The following is a 17,317-nucleotide window of genomic DNA, read 5'->3' as shown; positions in this document are numbered from 1 at the left end:
GTTGAGCAGTGCTTTCCCTCTGCTGCGCCTCACACTTTCTGCAGGCACTGATACTTGTATAAGGCAAATGTGAAGCCGTAGAAGCTAAATTTAATAGCAGTTTCTTTCCACTAGTCCTCTCCAGAGTGCAAAAGCTGCATGGGATATGAGGCAGTGGAGAATCAGCAGTGTGGTGGTTTCCCTTGTGGAGGCAGCCTCCATATGGAAAAGGAGAGTGGAATAGAAAAAGCCCATGAATTGTGAGGGTCCCTGAAGGCCAGTCCTGAAGCTCTGGGTCTATTCCTTCAGTGTAGCATATTTTTTTCTAGTTCTTTTGAATAGTTTCTCTTTGTTGGTGCAACACAGCAATATTGTAGGAAATCAGCTCAGTTTATTTGATGTTGTTAAAATAGAGGTCTTAAATGGTGTCCTAGAGGATTTACCACCAGTGGTACTTAGTCCTGCCCAGTCTTGAAAACCACAGGAGTAAAGTTTTAACCTAGAGAGGTAACGAACGAATCCACTGTGGTCTCTGTGGCCTGGTTTCATCACAAGTAGTAATTAAGCAACCAGCATAACGGTGGCCAGGACAAGTTAATGAGTTTTCACAAAAACTGATAAAACTGAAAAAAGGGCACAGAAGAAGGCATACAAACTTCACCATGCCCAACAGAGAGTCATAGAATCACAGAATCATAGAATATGAGTTGGAAGGGACCCACACAGATCATTGAGTCCAACTCCTGGCCTTGCGCAGGACATCCCCAAGAGTCACACCATGTGCCTGAGAGCACTGTCCAAATGCTTCTTGAACTCTGTCAGAGGCTTGGTGCTATTACCACTTCTGTGGGGAGCCTGTTCCAGTGCCTAACCACCCTCTGGGTGAATCACTTTTTCTAATATCTAACCTAAACCTCTCCTGACACAACTTCAGGCCATTCCCATGGGTCTTACCACTGGTCTGTTGGGTTTTTTTCTGGTTAGAGCAGTAGACTGGAGATACCACCCTTTGTCATGACTTTGGCATCCACCTTGTGTCCACAAACCATGAAGGTACAACCTTAGTGCTTGTACAGCACGGCTGAGTGAAGCAGTTCAGACAAGGCACATGGTCACATCAGTACTGGAAATGTGTAGGCTTGCACAGGAAGATCCCTGCTCTAGGATTTGTTCTAGCATTTGATCACCACCTTCCTTCTGTCTTTCCAGAAAGCTTTTTTCCACTTTTCATCAGCTTTCTGGTCAAACTCCGGGCATGCTCATTCTGTTCACCATTTATCTTACTAGACAGAAAATAGTTGCAAACCCTGTTAATAGCTGAACACATCTGTGTGCGGAGGATCCTTTTGGCAATAACAACTTTATTGGGTTTTGTTACACCTGAGGGGGAAGGATTATGGCCTAGTTAATATGGCTTGCCAGGGATTTGAAAGGTTGTACTGCCTTAAGTTAGAGAAGGCAAATGAACCATCTTTTGGGGGATTCATCTTCTCCTGTCTGTCCTAAGGATCTCTAAAAAGCTTTTGGCTTATGTTAACAACAGTTTGTACTCTTTGGTTTCCATGATGCACAGCCCCTCACCTCCCCACTCAATTTTTGTTGTGTCTTACTAGAACTAGAACTTACTACCATCATAGTAAGATATGCTAGAGTTCATCTGAGCTCATGGGAGCTTTAACTGCAGTTTTGTCTGTAGTTTGTAGTAGTGATAACCTCTGTTTGCCCCCAGCTATGAAATGTTGTTATTTGTATTACTCTCCCAGTTAGTCATGGACAATATCCCCTTATGTGTGACATCATGCAAAGAAGATGAAGCTGTAAAGAACTTGCCATATAAATAAAAGGCATGAGACAAGGCCACAGTGAGACAATGTCAGCAAATAAAGAACTGCTCCTCTTCTCTTTTCATGAGTGTGTTAAGGGAAGAGCCTGTGTTGTGACTATTGAAAACTAATCTTCCCTCAAGGTAGGAATATTTCACAATGTCTGGAAGAATCCACTTAAGGATTCAGGAGCCACGCCATCCTTTGAGGAATGCTGCCTGTGGGCCTTACTGCCCTCCTCACTACAGGCAGCGCTCTTGCTTTGAGAAGGGAACTAGTCTCTCTTTTGCTTTCTTCCAAAGGCAGCTCCTTTCTAGCATATTTTAATAAAGCTATAGACCATATGAGAGCTGCATTATTCCCTAGCCAGTGTGTGTGGGTAGTGCCTACCAAGACAGGGCCCTAGTTGCTGAATGAGGTTTCTTTTTTCTACCATGTGTGCTTGATGGTCTCTGAAACATGTGTGATGTGTGTTCTCCTGGCACAAGAGTGGCTGGGCTGTGGTGAGGACCCATGGAGGCTATCACAATACAAATAATATCAGTAATTAAAGAAGCACTGGAGGACAATTCTTCTGAATTAATGTTTCCTCAGAGTAGACTGGGAAGAAGGGTGAAGAGGGGCTTTAGGCAAACTCCATCTTCCATGCTCCATTTTCTTTCCCTGGCCAGAAGACCTGGGCAATAGGACAGCGTGACAAATTCCTGCCTATCACTGGAGTTGTCTCCACCGCCTGGGCTGTCTCTGGGCTCACCCTGACTGCAAGATGAAGCACGGTCGCCTGCCCCTGCTCACCGAGGCTGAAGCTGGGTCACAGCCCCTCGCTGCTGCCATCACAAGGCACGCTCGTGTGAACAGCCACAATAGCTTTGCTGATGCAGGAACTTGCTGGAGACCACAGCTTACTGGAACCCATTTGTTTTACTGGTCCAGTGTTCGTGTGCTGAGCTGGTGGTTTAGCCTGGGGTTGGAGTAAGACATTGGCTGTCTTTAGGAAGAGATTCATCTACAGCTTCTTTTTATTCCTGAAGCTGCCTACACAGAGCAGCTGCAGCAGCACAGACTGTTGTAGGGCTCGTGTATCTGAGCCCCCTCAAAGCTGCCTCTTCCAGGGATGATGTTTTCTCCTGCATGAAGCCAAGGCTAACAGCACCATGGCAAATCATGCCATGCAAACTCAGGCAAACAGCTTTACTTAAGTACAGTTAGAATTTGTATTTGGCAGCTACACTGACGACTTGGGTCTTAGGGGAGAAATTGAGCAAATCTCCGGTGCTGACATGGCAGAGGAATGTCCTAAATTTGCATTTTTTTATTTCTGTAACTAATATATGAGGAGCCTTTTAAATGTCTTGAGGGGAGGTGGGGGCAGGGGAGAGCCAGGCAAGGGAGAAAAGAAGAAGAGAGGCAATATTATGCCTATGACTTATGACAGTCAGCTGCTAGGCCCCCTGTGTGGCACTCAGGAATCATGGCTCTCCTATCACTGACTTACCAGACAAAGGCATTCTCTGCATTGCAACAGAGCCTTTGCAGACCACGTTTGTATCCTCAGAAGAAATGATGGCTGAAACCCCCAGCCCTGGAGGACTCTGCAATCCAAGCTGGCAGCCAACCAGCTGCTGTGGGATTTGCCCCTGGGAGTGCCTTGCTCTTTGTGTTTTACTTTGAGCTGGGGCCACATTTCACTTTGATTACTCATGTTTCTTTTTTAGTTTTTCTTTTTGATTTGTTCTTCTTTGTCTTTCTGGATTTTTGTGCCTCATTCATTATATTGGTGTGTTGCAGTGTGACCTGCAGTCCTGGGGTAGTGGGAAAGGAATGTGTGTATCCAGTGTATGTGAGGAGACCTACAGGCGCTGTAACTGTTCAGACACTTGTGCAAACCTCCACAGTCTGACTCCTCTGCCTGTGGGCAGCAGGAAGCCAGCCTGGTTTTGGTGTGCACATAGAAGCAGCTCTGTCCTCAACTACCTTGATACTTGTAGCAGAAAGACTGAAGCATGTCAAGTAAACTGATTCTTTCCAGACTTGCTGAACAGTTTCCTCTGTCCTGGAGAGCTTGTTTGCTAAACAGTAAGTTTAAAAGCAAAAGAAACGTCAACTTGCATTTATTTTTCTGAGCAAATCTACCTGCCAAAGTTGAGTTTCTACCCTGGTATTTATGTCGGGTCATGCTATATTCAGTCATAGCTATGATGGTATGCAAGGGTATTTCAAGCACATAGAAAGAAAGAAAAAAAACCCTAACAACCCCAGAACACGTTTTACACGTCTACTAGAAGGAAACCTTTACAATTATCCATACAAGCAGTACTTTGGCCTCAAAAGCTGTTCTGGTATAGAGAAGTTCATTAGTCCACTTTGCAGGTTAAGGAAGAACTTTTCAGCTCACCACCTCCAAACCTGTGTGGTGATTAGATGAGATAAAATGGACCTTCATGGATGGATGGACAGGCAAGGTGGAGAGAGGAAACAGCATTGTACTACACTTAAAACAGCACCGTGGTTGCACCATGAGGCAGGGCAGACAGCTGGGACAGGTACAGCCCCGCCTGGGCACCCTCAATGAGCAGCCCTGTGCCTGAGTCTTGACATCCTGATGGTCTAGGATCAGTCTTCACTTGGTCATGTCCCCATCTCCCATAGCACAGTGTAGGGGCCTCTGGGAAAGCCTCTTGTGGAAAGCCTGAGATTTCACAGAATCACCAAACTGTTAGGGTTGGAAGGAACCTCTGGAGATCTAGTCCAACTATGAAGGACAGTCACCTAGAGCAGGTTACACACAAGTTTCCCCTTCTGTTTTGGGGCAGAACTGAAACCAAATGGCGAAGTTATCAAAACACACTCCCCCTCATCCCTGCACCGGCACGGGGGCCGAGATACTCACAGAGCAACTCTACAGTCACGCAGTTAATTTATCAAAGCACACGGGGCTCCGGTTCAGCTATTTATTACGTGATCTTACAGCTCTCCCCTCACAGTGCCCGCTGGCCGATCTCTGTTTATTACACGATCTCACAGCCCTCCCCTCACAGTGCTCGTTGGCCGATCTCCTCCCCCTGACCCGGCGCGGGGCCGGCGGAGGGCGCGCTGGGAGCGGCAGCGATGGAGCTGGGCCCGCAGTTCGAGGATTCCCTGTTCTCCCCGAGCCGGGAGCGGCTCTCGGGCGGCGGGGCCGGGGCTCCCAGCGGCGCCAGGCACTGCGAGCCCCAGGTGAGTGGCCGGGGCGGCGGGAGCAGCGCGGGCGGGCGGGGCGGGCGCGGCGCAGCCCGTGACAGGCCCGCGTGTGCTCTTGTGTGCCCGCAGTGGTTTCTCAGCGCGGACGGCGGGGACGGGGATGGCGCCGACGAGGTCACGGGCAGCAAGTTCCGGGCGGACTGGGCGTACCGGCAGCGGGACTTCGAGGTATTGCCAGGGCGAGGGCCGGGGGAGGTTGTGGGGACATATCCCGGGGCGCTCCTGCAGCCCCTGGCGCGTTGAGCCGGTGTGAATGTGCGGGATGTACCGCGGCCTGCGGCTCCGGGGGCTGTGCCGTGGTTAGTCCGGCTCGGTGGCTCCTGGGTCGTGGTGAAAGGACGGCAGTTCCCGGCCGGGCTCCGTCCTTGCTGCCCCCATCCATCCTGGAGCCAGCAGGAGCAAACCGTGCAGGAATCTACGCTGCCCCGGAACTGATCCCAGCCCGGCGTGCGCGTCTGAGCAGCTCAGCGTGAGCGGAGAGAGTGTTTGTGGCCGTGGGAGTCGTGGTCAGACAGAGCTTGGCGTGTGGGTTTCTCAGCTCCTGGGGATGATACCATGTCCCAGACAGGCTGTCGGATCGCTGTCAGGTAGTAGTAGCGTCGGCCCCATCATTGATCGTCCCGGCTCTCTGCTGCCTCCGCCCGCTCCGGATGGCTGCTTGTGCCTTTGCCGTGCATTGATGGTGCCCGTTGCTGTTCCTGCCTGCTGTAGTCCTAGACCTCTCCTCGCTGGGTACTTCCTGAGCCGCATTCCTCATCATCCATGCTACCCTGCCGTTTGCAGTCCTATTTGCAGGATCCGGTCTCTCGTTACCTTGTTTCCTTGTTGAAATCAGCAGCTCCTGCCCGTGTTTCAGCTGTAATAGCTTCCTGTTTCAGCCCACGGTTTGCATTTCAGGCTCCCTGATTTCAAAGCCCTCAGCTGACTTCTGACTCTACTCCTTTTGCCTTGCCTATTGGATTTATGGATCTTTTAGTACCTCAGTTGGCACTGATCACGCTGACCATAATGATCATGCTGAGAGATGTTTTCCACTCTCAGCTGAGATGCCCTGAAGGGATTCACAGAAGTGTGCTGAGAGGAGAGATGCCTCAGGCTGCGGTTGGACGTGGCTAGTGACCCTCAGGAAGAGCAGATTTCTTCTTGTGTGCTGTGGTTCCCTCTCAGGAAAGAATGACACCTCTTCAAATCTGCTAAATGGAACAGACTCTTTTTTTGTTGCAGTGATCCATGTTAAAAATGTCTTCAGTCTTACTGCTAACCTAGATCACTGTGGCAGAACAAGAACCAGAACTAGACTGCACATAAAATTAAAGATTTGAAAGCACTGGCCTTAGAAAGGGGGCTGGAAACATATAAATGGGGACAGTAATCTCTTCACTTTTATGAATACTTTTTTACTTCAGGCTAGGCCACTTGGTAGGAAATGCCAAGGACAGCAGTGATCTAAGCTGTGCCCATCTTTAGGACTGTAGAATCTGTTTGGGATTCATAATGCCTGATCCTTGCCAGGTTATATCCCTTTGCCAGGTAACAAGGCAAATAGGGTTGTCCTCAGACCTCTGATCCATTTTCACCAGTGGCTGGTGCACACACTGGGCACAGAGCTCCCTCTTTTGCTTGAGAAGAAATGTGAGCTTAACACCAGGGAAGAAAAATGTTTCAGCCATTTTGCTAGGAAGTATTTAGGGTATGTCTCCTGGAAGCTTTTTCTGTTGGAGCCATTAAAGTTTGCAGGAAATAATTAAATATTCATTTTGAGAGATGGGAGAATGAGCACTGCTCTTTAGTCTTCTCATCTGAGCATTTACACAACGGGGGAGGAATCAAGATTCTAGAGTTAGTATCACTGAATACTTAATTTAATGTATTTAAATGTTAATTGGAGTCCCAGTGAGTGCCCTGAGCATTAAGCTACAGCAGTATTACTCATTCTTGTCTTTTTCCTTAGCCCAATTAATATTTATTTCATGCACGTTAGAACCGCCCTACAGGAATGATGGAGATTCAACTTCCTTGCTGTATTCTCTGACTTACTGATTGTGTGAGGTGAGGTCCTTGCAGGTTCAAACCTTCCCATGGAGACTGTCATGGATTAGAAACAAGATCCCCCAGATTTAGGATGAGTGCTCAGATCATTGTGTTGGTAGCTGGTAGAAAGATGCCTTGTGTCACATATTACCCAGGTCAGTAAATGATCCTTCTGGATCAAGGCTGGTGGGAGAGAGGTGGACAGATGCGTGGTGAATCCTGCTGCAGCCTAAACATGAGTTAGAATTGAGGCTGCTCCTCACCATCTAGACTTGGCTGTGTGGTACTGGAACCTCATCTGCTGCTGGCACAGGTGGTAGCTGAGTCTGGAGAAATGAAAATGTGGACTTCAAGTCCTGAATTCCCTTTGTGACTGTAGTTGTAAACATACTGTCAGGCTTGCTTTTAAATGAAGATCTCTCACTGTTTTGTTTGGCTTTTCTTCTTGTCGACAATCCCAGAAAGCCCTGTGTGAATACTCAAACTGCCTACAGCTCTTACCTCCCGGCAACATTGCAATGAGACGCGATGTCCAAGAGGGCCAGGCTCGGTGTTTATCTCGCTTAGGAAGGCACAAGGAGGCTCTGGGTATTACAGAAAAAATGGTAAATAATGCAGTTTTTCTTTTAGGCTTTGAACTTTAAAACATTGCCAGTAGTTCTTTTGTACAGACCATTTTCTGGAAAAATAATTTTCATTTGTATAATCCTTCAGGATGTTCAATGCTCAGAGTATTTGGTAAACAGAGGGTAACTGTCATTGCAGATATAATCACTCTTTAGAAATCAGAACACCCTGTACCACAATGAGCTCCCTGTGCAGGGAAGCTGGTAGTCCTGGAAGGGACTAAATATCATGCTCTGCCAGGCAGAATTAATGCAATGTAATAGGAATTATAAGAAAGGGGATAAATGAGTGCTTAAATCTTTCCACTATAAAAGTGACAGTTCAAAACTCCCTTTTATTTCCGTATACTTGCTGCCAAACTGCCACCAAGAAGAGTATCTAGGCACAAATTGAGTTTTTCCCGTAAAGGAAAAAATCTAGAGGCTCTGAAGTCTGGTGGAATTTTACTGATGCTGTTTATCTTATATAAAAGGTATTTATACTGCAAAGAAAGGCAGCTGTATAACACTGGAGGCAAATAAACAAATGACAGCATTTGGGACCTTCTTGCCTTCAGACTGGGACAAAGCAGCTTGAGGGAATGCTGTCAGATCCATCATGCAAGATCTGTATCCCCTTGTATCATTTAAAATTAAGAGCACCATTTGGACAATTTAAAAATTACCTTGTGGTGTTTGTATGTCTTTATTTAGGGAGACATTTTCTTAGACTCTGAAGGATGATTCTGTTCTACTCCTGTTTTTAATCTGTTATCTTTTGTTTCTAGAGAAACAGCGCTACCAACACAGATCACTTAACGATGGTTCTCAACCTGCAGTTTTCCATTTACCAGGGTGTGGAAAATGTAGAAAAAAAGATCTTGTGTCTGCAGCAACTGATCTGCTTACATCCTTTCAACCCCTGGTTCTGGAAATTTCTTGCTGAAGCTTATATGGGCCTTTTACAGAATTTGTCTCCGTTAGTCGTTCCAGGAACAAATCTAAATCGTTCTGAAGAGGTTAGAGTAAGTGACAGTCGTTTCAAAACACCAACTGCAAGAGAGATTAATTTGCAGCCTCACCAATCAGATGGCCAGAAAGAAGGCCCTTGGTCCAGCCTTGCTGCAGAAACAAAGGGGGAGAATGCAGTGACTTGTAGCAGCAGCCAAGTGGTGAAAGAATTCCTCTGCACTTTGGGAGAACTGGAAAGGACGGACAAAGGGAAATGCGCAGACTCCAAGTCCTGGAAGCAGAACATGTCGAAGAAAGTTGGGATAAAGGCATGTGCCTCGTTTATTAGAGCAAGGTAACCATACGTATTCTTAGAATAATGTTAACTTCTCCCAGTCAAGAACAATGTAAAGCATATTTTTCCCTGCCTTATTATTTTCAGTTTACATTTTCAGTTTAAATGTTTGTTTCAGAGTTGGCAACACTAACTTAGAAGCCTCCTGCTATTGCTGCAGATCTAAAAAGCAAAGCCTACTAGCGTGGTAGCTGTGAAGAGTCTAAATCTGAGTGGAAAGAATAAACCAGTGTCATGCACCGTTGAGAAATAAAGCAGTTTTTAATGAGCTTATAATGTGAATCTTTTCAAGTAATTATGTACAAAGGGGTGTGTTCTTCAACAAATGCTCCTGTTAGACCATGGCTGATCCCTGGTCTGATATTAAAGATGCAGCAGCAGAAGTGCCCCAAAGGGAAGGCATAGCCAGTCCTCCTTCTGTGAGTGCCACCTGTCTTATTTGGTTGAAGCCTCATGCTTGAGTGAAAATGTATTTCATAATAATACCCCAATCTGCATAATGGATGAGGTTGAAAAATGAACTCTGTGACAACTGATTGACAGGGCTGCATTAAAACGCTCTTTCTTTTTCTTTCCCCTCATCCTAAAACTCTTGCACGCAGCAAAAATCCCCAAAACGTAATCTTTCAAAGAGATAATTAAGAACTGGTTTTGTTAAAATAATCTTGGATGTTTTGTTCCCCCTCTTGCCTCTTGGTAATGTATTAGTCACTGAATGTATTTAAAGGCATCTTAGAAACTTCCACAAATGTTTACAGAGAACACTTTATAACTGCCCTGTTAGGGCAAGATCTAGGAAATATAAAAAAAACATACAGTGGCTTTTAACTGTACTCAGACTAAGAGATGGAGACTTTAATTGCTACTTGGAAGAAGTTAACTGATTTAGTACTGATATTGAATATTAAAGCTACATTCATATTAATAATTTGTGTTGCTTGTTTCAATGTGTATGGTTCAGGATTGAGCCAATTATAAATGGTAGGGTTTCCTTGCTTGGCTGCACAGTATCACAGAGTGTTACTGTATTTGCACATACACTTGTTCAGGGTAAGCTTCTTCCCTGCCCAGGGCTTACACATTATATAGGCTGTCTAACATTTTTAGGTGTGCTGGATTTTAAGTGGGATGTAAATGTTGCATAAATATATGTGCAGGATAAATTGCACCTGGGAAAGGGATGTTAGTATTGCTTTTTGTAGAAAATAAGGTTCTGTTTTAAGGCATTATGAGCAGTTGACTCTCCTAGTTTTGAAAAAAATTGGAGAAATTTATTTAATTTTTAGTGATATTTCATTCTTTTTTACATTGTTTTGATGCAAATTTTGAAACATAAAATTTTATAAATTAAAAATACTTTCCATTTTCACTTTGAATTTCCCAGTCAAAACTTTATTGAATTTACAGATGGTTTGTTGGTTCAGATTTGTAAATTTTGATGCTTATAATGCTCAAATGAAAGTTTTCGTCTAAGATCTTGAGTCTTCTCTTTAAAAAATGCACACCATTATTATAACACCAGCTTCACTTAAATTCAGTAAATGTGTTAAAAAATTTGTTGTTGTTCTTTATGCATAAAGCTTGAATTAAACACGGTTTCAGCAATAACACAGCTAAGTTCCAATGATCCCTTGGTTGAATATTGTAGAATCATAGAATACCAAGTTGGAAGGGACCTCAAGGATCATCTAGTCCAACCTTTTTTGGCAAAAACATGATCTCGGCAAGATGGCCCAGCACCCTCTCTGGCTGAATCTTAAAACTGTCCAACACTGGAGAATCCACAACATTGCTGAGGAGATTATTCAATGACTGATTGTTCTCATTGTAAAAAAAATTTCCTCTCATATCCAGTTGGAATCTCTCTAGAATTAATATATACCTATTACCTTTCATTTTTTCCATGTGGCTCCTTGTAAAAAGGAAGTCTCCATTTTCTTTGTAGCCACCCTTTAAATACTGAAACACAGTGACAAGGTCTCCCCTAAGACTCCTTTTCTCAATTCTGAACAAACCCATTTCTCCCAGCCATTCCTTGAATGGCAGGCTTCCCAGTCCTTTGATCACCTTCGTGGCCTTTCTCTGGACCTTAATAAATTCTCTAAAACTAATATTTATCCCTACAGTAATGCCCATTGTGAATTTCAGAGAGTTCACAGGAAATGCAATATCTCTGAATGTTCCTAGAAGTGTAAAAAAAGCACAGTACCTGTTAATCCACCTGACGGGCAGATGTGAGACAAACATACGGATACCTGAGTATTTCCTCTGATGACATGTTTTACAGTCCTTGTGTGAGGAGGGCTCTGCAAACTGCCACTGCTCTCTCTGGTTGAGCAGTTGGTGATGGGACTCTGTGACATGAAGCCATGTGGTGAGCATGTCTACCCTTCACTGAATGGTGGTGGTGACTTCTGGGGCACTGCTTGAACATAAACTGTGGTGAAAGCTTTTATAAAATATTCCAGGTTTGGCCTGTGTGGGGAGAATGTTTGATATTTGTCTAAAACCCCCAAATTTCTAGCTTTTCAGGTTACAAAGATAATCACTGCATAGGAAAAAAATGTGCTGCTGTCCTGTTAGGCTGCAGTAAGGACGTGGGACACCTGGTGGGTGCAGTTATGATCACAGGTCTGAGCCTCATTTTAGAATGGTGTATCGAATATATGGGGAGAAAAATGTTTGTGCAGAGCAACCAGAGATACTTGGCATGTTGTTTTTCAAAAATACTTCTCAGCAGGTCTGTCGTAGCACAGATACACCGTACCTGTGCTGGGTTAATACGGATGTATTTACTTTGCAGTCAGCAAAAGTCAGGAATGGCTGTTTTAAAGTACTACATTTGGGTTGGTTTTAGGTCTGCCGACTTACTCTTTTGCCAGCCGTGCCAATTTTTAACTGCTTTTCTTTTTCCAGGCTTCTATTTCAGCTTACCCAGTTGCAACAGTCGTCCTTTGTGCTAGAGAATAACAGAAAAGGTCAAAAAGAAATCGATGACAAAGTGGCACGACTTGGTTTTGATGAAAACTCCTTGCTGTTGATGACCAAGGTAAGGGGATGTTTTGCTGTGTGCAAGTTCTCAGCTCTGTGTAGACTGGTTGTCCTGTAAGCATGACACTCCCCTGTGCTATTGAACTGTGCCAGGACAGAAGGGAAATTAGCTGGGGCGGGCTGCTGGCAATGTGTTACCTGGATCTGACAGGGATGCCTATAGAGCTCTGGCCTGCGTCATGGGTGTATCTCTGATCTGCTGAGATTCTCCTTTCAGGACTGTTCAGGGTTGTTAAGTTTCTCACTGGACCTGTATTTGCGGGTGTGTCATTGCTGTGCATTTCCTGGGATGCACATTTTATCTCAGGAATTTTAGATGCCCCAAAGTGAATCACAAGTCTGAAATGGAAGTGGATATTACTTTGATGGCCACTGCAATATTAAACACTTCCAGAAAATGTATTACATATTTTCAGAAAAAGCCAGAGATAATATTTTACATTTCTTTGTTCTGTTTGATGTACTGGCAGCGCAGTCTTACCCAAAAGGTGCCCGCAGATGATAAGATCATTATCCTTGGTGATTTCAACGCCAGAGTAGGTAAGAATTTTGAAGCCTGGAAAGGAGTATTAGGCAAGCATGGTGTTGGAAGCTGCAACGATAATGGTCGACTTCTGCTAGAATTCTGTGCGGAGCAACAGTTCACCATCACCAATACTATCTTTCAGCAGAAAAATAGTCTGAAGACAACCTGGATGCACCCCAGGTCTAAGCATTGGCACCTCATTGATTATGTCTTGGTGCGACAGAGAGATGTCCGCGATGTCCTCCATACCCGCGTGATGCCCAGCGCAGAATGTCAAACAGACCATCGGCTTGTGCGCTGTAAACTCAACCTTTATCTCAAATTCAAACCCAAGAGGGGCAGTATCCCAAGGAGAAGACTCCAAGTTAACGATCTCCAATCAGCCACAGTAAGAGAAAGATTCCAGGCAAACCTTCAAACTAAGCTTGATAACCATTCCACAGATTCTGCAGTTTCCTCTCCCGAAACAATTTGGCAGCATATTAAAAGTAGCATCCTGCAATCCTCTGAAGAATCCTTAGGGTTCTCCCTCAAGAAGAACAAGGACTGGTTTGATGAAAATAATCAAGAAATCCAGGAATTGTTGAGGAAGAAGAGAACCGCCCACCAAGCACACCTTGCACTGCCTTCCTGTCACGCTAGAAAAACAGCCTTTCGTCTTGCTTGCAGCAAACTCCAACAGAAACTCCGTGACATCCAGAACAAATGGTGGACCGATCTAGCTGCAAAAACTCAACTATGTGCAGATACAGGGGATCACAAAGGATTCTATGAGGCCCTGAAAACAGCATACGGGCCTACATACCAAGTCCAAAGCCCACTACTCAGTGCAGATGGTCAAACGCTTCTGACAGATCAAACCTCCATTCTGAATAGATGGTCTGAACACTTTCAGACTCTTTTCAGTACCAACCGTGTAGTACAAGACTCAGCAATTCAGTCCATCACACAACAACCAGTGAAATACGAATTGGATACTGCCCCCACTCTAGGAGAAACCCTCAAGGCCATACAGCAGGTGAAAATCGGCAAGGCAGCTGGGGTTGATGGAATTCCACCTGAAGTCTGGAAACATGGGGGCCTTGCACTCCATGCTAAATTTCATGAGCTTGTGGTGCGCTGTTGGGAACTAGGCGAACTACCTTCAGACCTTCGTGATGCAGTCATCATCACCTTGTATAAGAAGAAAGGTACTAAATCAGACTGCTCAAATTACCGTGGTATTACTCTGCTCTCCATTGCTGGCAAAATCTTGGCAAGAATACTCCTGAACAGACTAATACCCGCTATAGCAGAAGAAATTCTACCTGAAAGTCAGTGTGGCTTCAGAGCCAACAGGAGCACCACAGACATGATATTTGTTCTCAGACAACTGCAAGAGAAGTGTAGGGAACAGAACAAAGGTCTCTATGTAACCTTTGTCGACCTCACCAAGGCTTTCGATACTGTGAGCAGAAAAGGTCTTTGGCAGATTTTGGAACGTTTAGGTTGTCCCCCCAAGTTCCTTAAAATGATCATCTCACTTCATGAGGATCAGCACGGCCAAGTCAGATATGGCAACACACTTTCTGAGCCCTTTCTAATAAAGAATGGTGTGAAACAAGGCTGCGTTCTCGCTCCTACCCTATTCACAGTCTTTTTCAGTATGATGCTTCAAAGGGCCTCGGCAGACCTCGATGATCAGGACGGTATCTACATTCGATATCGTACTGATGGAAGCCTATTCAACCTAAGGCGACTGAAGGCCCATACTAAGACCCTAAACCATCTTGTCCGGGAGCTGCTCTATGCTGATGACGCCGCCCTTGTTGCCCACACAGAAGCAGCTCTGCAGCGTTTAACATCCTGCTTTGCAGAGGCTGCTGAGCTCTTTGGGCTGGAAGTCAGCTTAAAGAAGACAGAAGTTCTCCATCAGCCTGCACCTCAGGAAGTCCCCCACCGTCCCCACATCACCATCGGCCAGTCAGAACTCAATTCAGTCCAACAGTTTAATTACTTAGGCAGCCTCATCTCCTCAGATGGTAAGATTGATGGGGAGATAGACAATAGGTTAGCGAAGGCATACAGTGCTTTTGGAAAACTCCATAAACGAGTTTGGCGTAATAAACACTTGAAGAAAAGCACCAAGATCAGTGTTTACAGAGCCATAGTGCTGTCTACTCTTTTATATGGTTCCGAATCATGGGTCATCTACCGCCACCACCTGCGTCTCCTAGAACGCTTCCATCAACGCTGCCTCCGTACAATCCTTAACATCCATTGGTCAGACTATGTGACCAATACATCTGTTCTCAAACAGGCAGCAATCACAAGTATTGAGGCCATGCTCCTGAGAACGCAACTGCGTTGGGCAGGGCACATCTCTAGGATGAAGGACCACCGCCTCCCTAAGATCCTGCTCTATGGTGAACTTGCCACCGGCTGCCGCAAGAGAGGAGCTCCAAAGAAAAGATACAAGGACTCCCTGAAGCAACAACTCAGCCTCGGGCATATTGATCACCATAACTGGTCCACTCTGGCCTCTAATCGGGAGGCCTGGAGACAGACTATTTATAACGCTGCTGATGCTTTTGAGAAGGCACGCAGGATCACTCTTGAGGAGAAAAGACAACGCAGAAAGAATCGAACCTTGCAGAATATACCATCTAAGGAGTCTTTCTGCTGTGTCTTTTGCAACCGGACTTGCCTTTCTCGTATTGGCCTTTTTAGCCACCAACGCGCTTGCATGAAAAATGGGTAGAGCCCTTCCCAAATCTTCGTTCGCGAAGCCTAGCCATGATTGATGTACTGGTTTCTAGTTTAAAGAAATACAAAGGAAGAGAGTAATATTGCATGATTTTATTCATAGAGATTAAACATTTTTAGTGCTGTTTATGGAGCTTCTGACTTCTATCTTAAGGAACAAAAGGGAACCAGTGAGGTTCTAACTTTGCTTTCAGCATTACAGCTTTAGTTAGTGACAGCCGAGCCACTGCCGGGCTGGCAGTCAGTCTGTGGGATTGCATCCACGAGAGGGCAGTAGCATGCAGGCTATCTCAGGGTTGGAAAAGGCGAAGGAAAGAAACTTCCCTTTGCTCGGACACGCCCCAGGAGGAGTTCAGTGTTGATGCTGATGCGAGGTGAGCACTGAATGCAGAGTTGGCATTGAGATTTCCGCTGCTGTTCAGAGTGAACCCCCCACACACACACGCCGTGCAAGTGTAGCCAGAAGCCTGGAGGGGTTGTCCAGCTGTGAGGCTTGGGCTCAGCTCTCCCTGTCCACTGCAGAATTCCACAGGCAGGCAACTTGAGTGTGACCTGGGAGCTTCTCCAGGATGGTGTGTGGTTCATGTGACAAGGGCTTTGCTCATAAAGATCTGTTGTTAAAGCCATGTTTGCTGGTTTTTTTTCTGCAAGTTGTTTTATTGTTTCCAATCTTCTTTTTTTACTCTTTTTGCAGGTTATGGGGCAGGATCTTATACCAGAAAAACTAAAAGAGGAGTTTCAGGGTGAGGTAAAATGCATAGGCCCTTCAGCATTGTCATCATTGGTAAATGCTTCAGTCATGGAATTTGAAGTCAAATGGTTCGGTAATCTCCAAGATGATTTATGGCACTTTGACAATCAATTCTATTCAGATATATATGTCCCACCTTTAGTAACTTAAAGGTTTTGTTGTATTTATTCTTGTATCTCCAAATGATTACGGCATGATACATGCAATAAAGTTCATATTGCATTTTTTAAGAATTCTTTTTGTATGTCTTTTAAGAATGGATATAAATATCTGCATTAAAACTCTTAACCTTGCATCATTTCTGTGTTAACTGATTGTTTGTATTTAAATTGATGAGGAATCCAGTATAAAATCAAGCTTTCAATTCAGCTTTCAGAGATAGCTTTCCATCATAAACCTCACCAATTTGTGTTTGAAACACCTGTGATTTTTTTGAGGCCTGCAATGCCAGTGGGACGGAAGGCTTCCTTTATGATGTGCAATTTGGAAGTTTCTTGGTATCAAATTCAATATTGTTGCATTTAGAACTATGGAATCAGCCATTTTCTTAGTTAATTTAAGTGATAGTAATTTTCTGTTCAGAGATGGATAGCTAGAAATCTTAAATATATTTATGCTGAGAATTTGTCGATAATTCCATATGTTTTAGGAAGAAAATCTAAGTAGTAATATTTCACTTAGGAGATTTTTTTTCTCTTCAAAGCTAAGTGTTTTTTGCAGGCGTAGAACAAGCTATAGTCTTGTCTTCAGTGTGCTTAGATGAGGGAGGAGAAAAACTGTCAAGGTTGTTTATATGCGTACTGAAGAGTGTTTAGTCAGAAACATATCCTTTGTAAAAGCCTTGCAAGGAAGATCTTTGCTGTGAAAACTGGCAGTGTTGTTTCTGCCTCATACGGCTCCCTCTGTTGTGCATTCAGTTGATAGTGACACCACTTTGCTTTGCTTTCTGAACACTGATACTGCATGCTTTGGGTTTCTACAGAAAAGGGATAAGATTCTCCCGTAGTTTGTTTCACTGGAAATAGTTTACATTCCAGACATACATGGTGTGCTCTTCCCCCATCTTCTCTTAAACCGTGAGACTTAGATTCTTTGTACCTTTTTATAAAAGTGTTCTATAATGGATGTAGCTTAAAACTAGGAATCTTCTAGACATATTTTGCTGTCACTTTTATTCGTGTTTTCCTGTGTTTTCTTTCTGAAGTAGTAAAGAGAGCTGAAAATTTAAATAGCTCACAATTGAATGGTAATTCACCATGT

General features: G+C 44.5%; 1 protein-coding gene across 2 annotated transcripts; it reads left to right on the top strand.

Moving 5' to 3' along the window:
* Positions 1–4,391: 4,391 nt before the first annotated feature.
* CUNH8orf76 (chromosome unknown C8orf76 homolog) lies at positions 4,392–16,290 on the top strand. Of its 2 annotated transcripts, XM_027684498.1 has the most exons (6): positions 4,392–5,018; positions 5,112–5,210; positions 7,535–7,678; positions 8,467–8,984; positions 11,901–12,033; positions 16,001–16,290. In XM_027684498.1, exons 1-6 carry the CDS (start codon positions 4,911–4,913, stop codon positions 16,205–16,207), a joined length of 1,209 nt encoding a protein of 402 aa, XP_027540299.1. In that variant the 5' UTR covers positions 4,392–4,910; the 3' UTR covers positions 16,208–16,290. The 2 variants fall into 2 exon arrangements, with proteins under 2 accessions (XP_027540299.1, XP_027540300.1); XM_027684499.1 differs by lacking the exon at positions 5,112–5,210 and having other exon boundaries at positions 4,556–5,018.
* The last annotated feature ends 1,027 nt before the right edge of the window (positions 16,291–17,317 follow it).

The sequence above is a fragment of the Neopelma chrysocephalum genome, unplaced genomic scaffold (assembly GCF_003984885.1).
Source record: "Neopelma chrysocephalum unplaced genomic scaffold, ASM398488v2 Primary Assembly neopelma1_66, whole genome shotgun sequence".
Lineage (NCBI taxonomy): Eukaryota > Metazoa > Chordata > Aves > Passeriformes > Pipridae > Neopelma > Neopelma chrysocephalum.
This window is presented reverse-complemented; position numbering and strand designations above follow the sequence as displayed.

Excerpts from the sequence above, each read along its gene's own strand:
- CUNH8orf76 (XM_027684498.1), top strand. The coding sequence starts at position 4,911 with ATGGAGCTGGGCCCGCAGTTCGAGGATTCCCTGTTCTCCCCGAGCCGG. Across the intron at positions 8,985-11,900 it reads GCCTCGTTTATTAGAGCAAG|GCTTCTATTTCAGCTTACCC; the intron begins GTAACCATACGT and ends TTCTTTTTCCAG. Across the intron at positions 12,034-16,000 it reads CCTTGCTGTTGATGACCAAG|GTTATGGGGCAGGATCTTAT; the intron begins GTAAGGGGATGT and ends CTCTTTTTGCAG.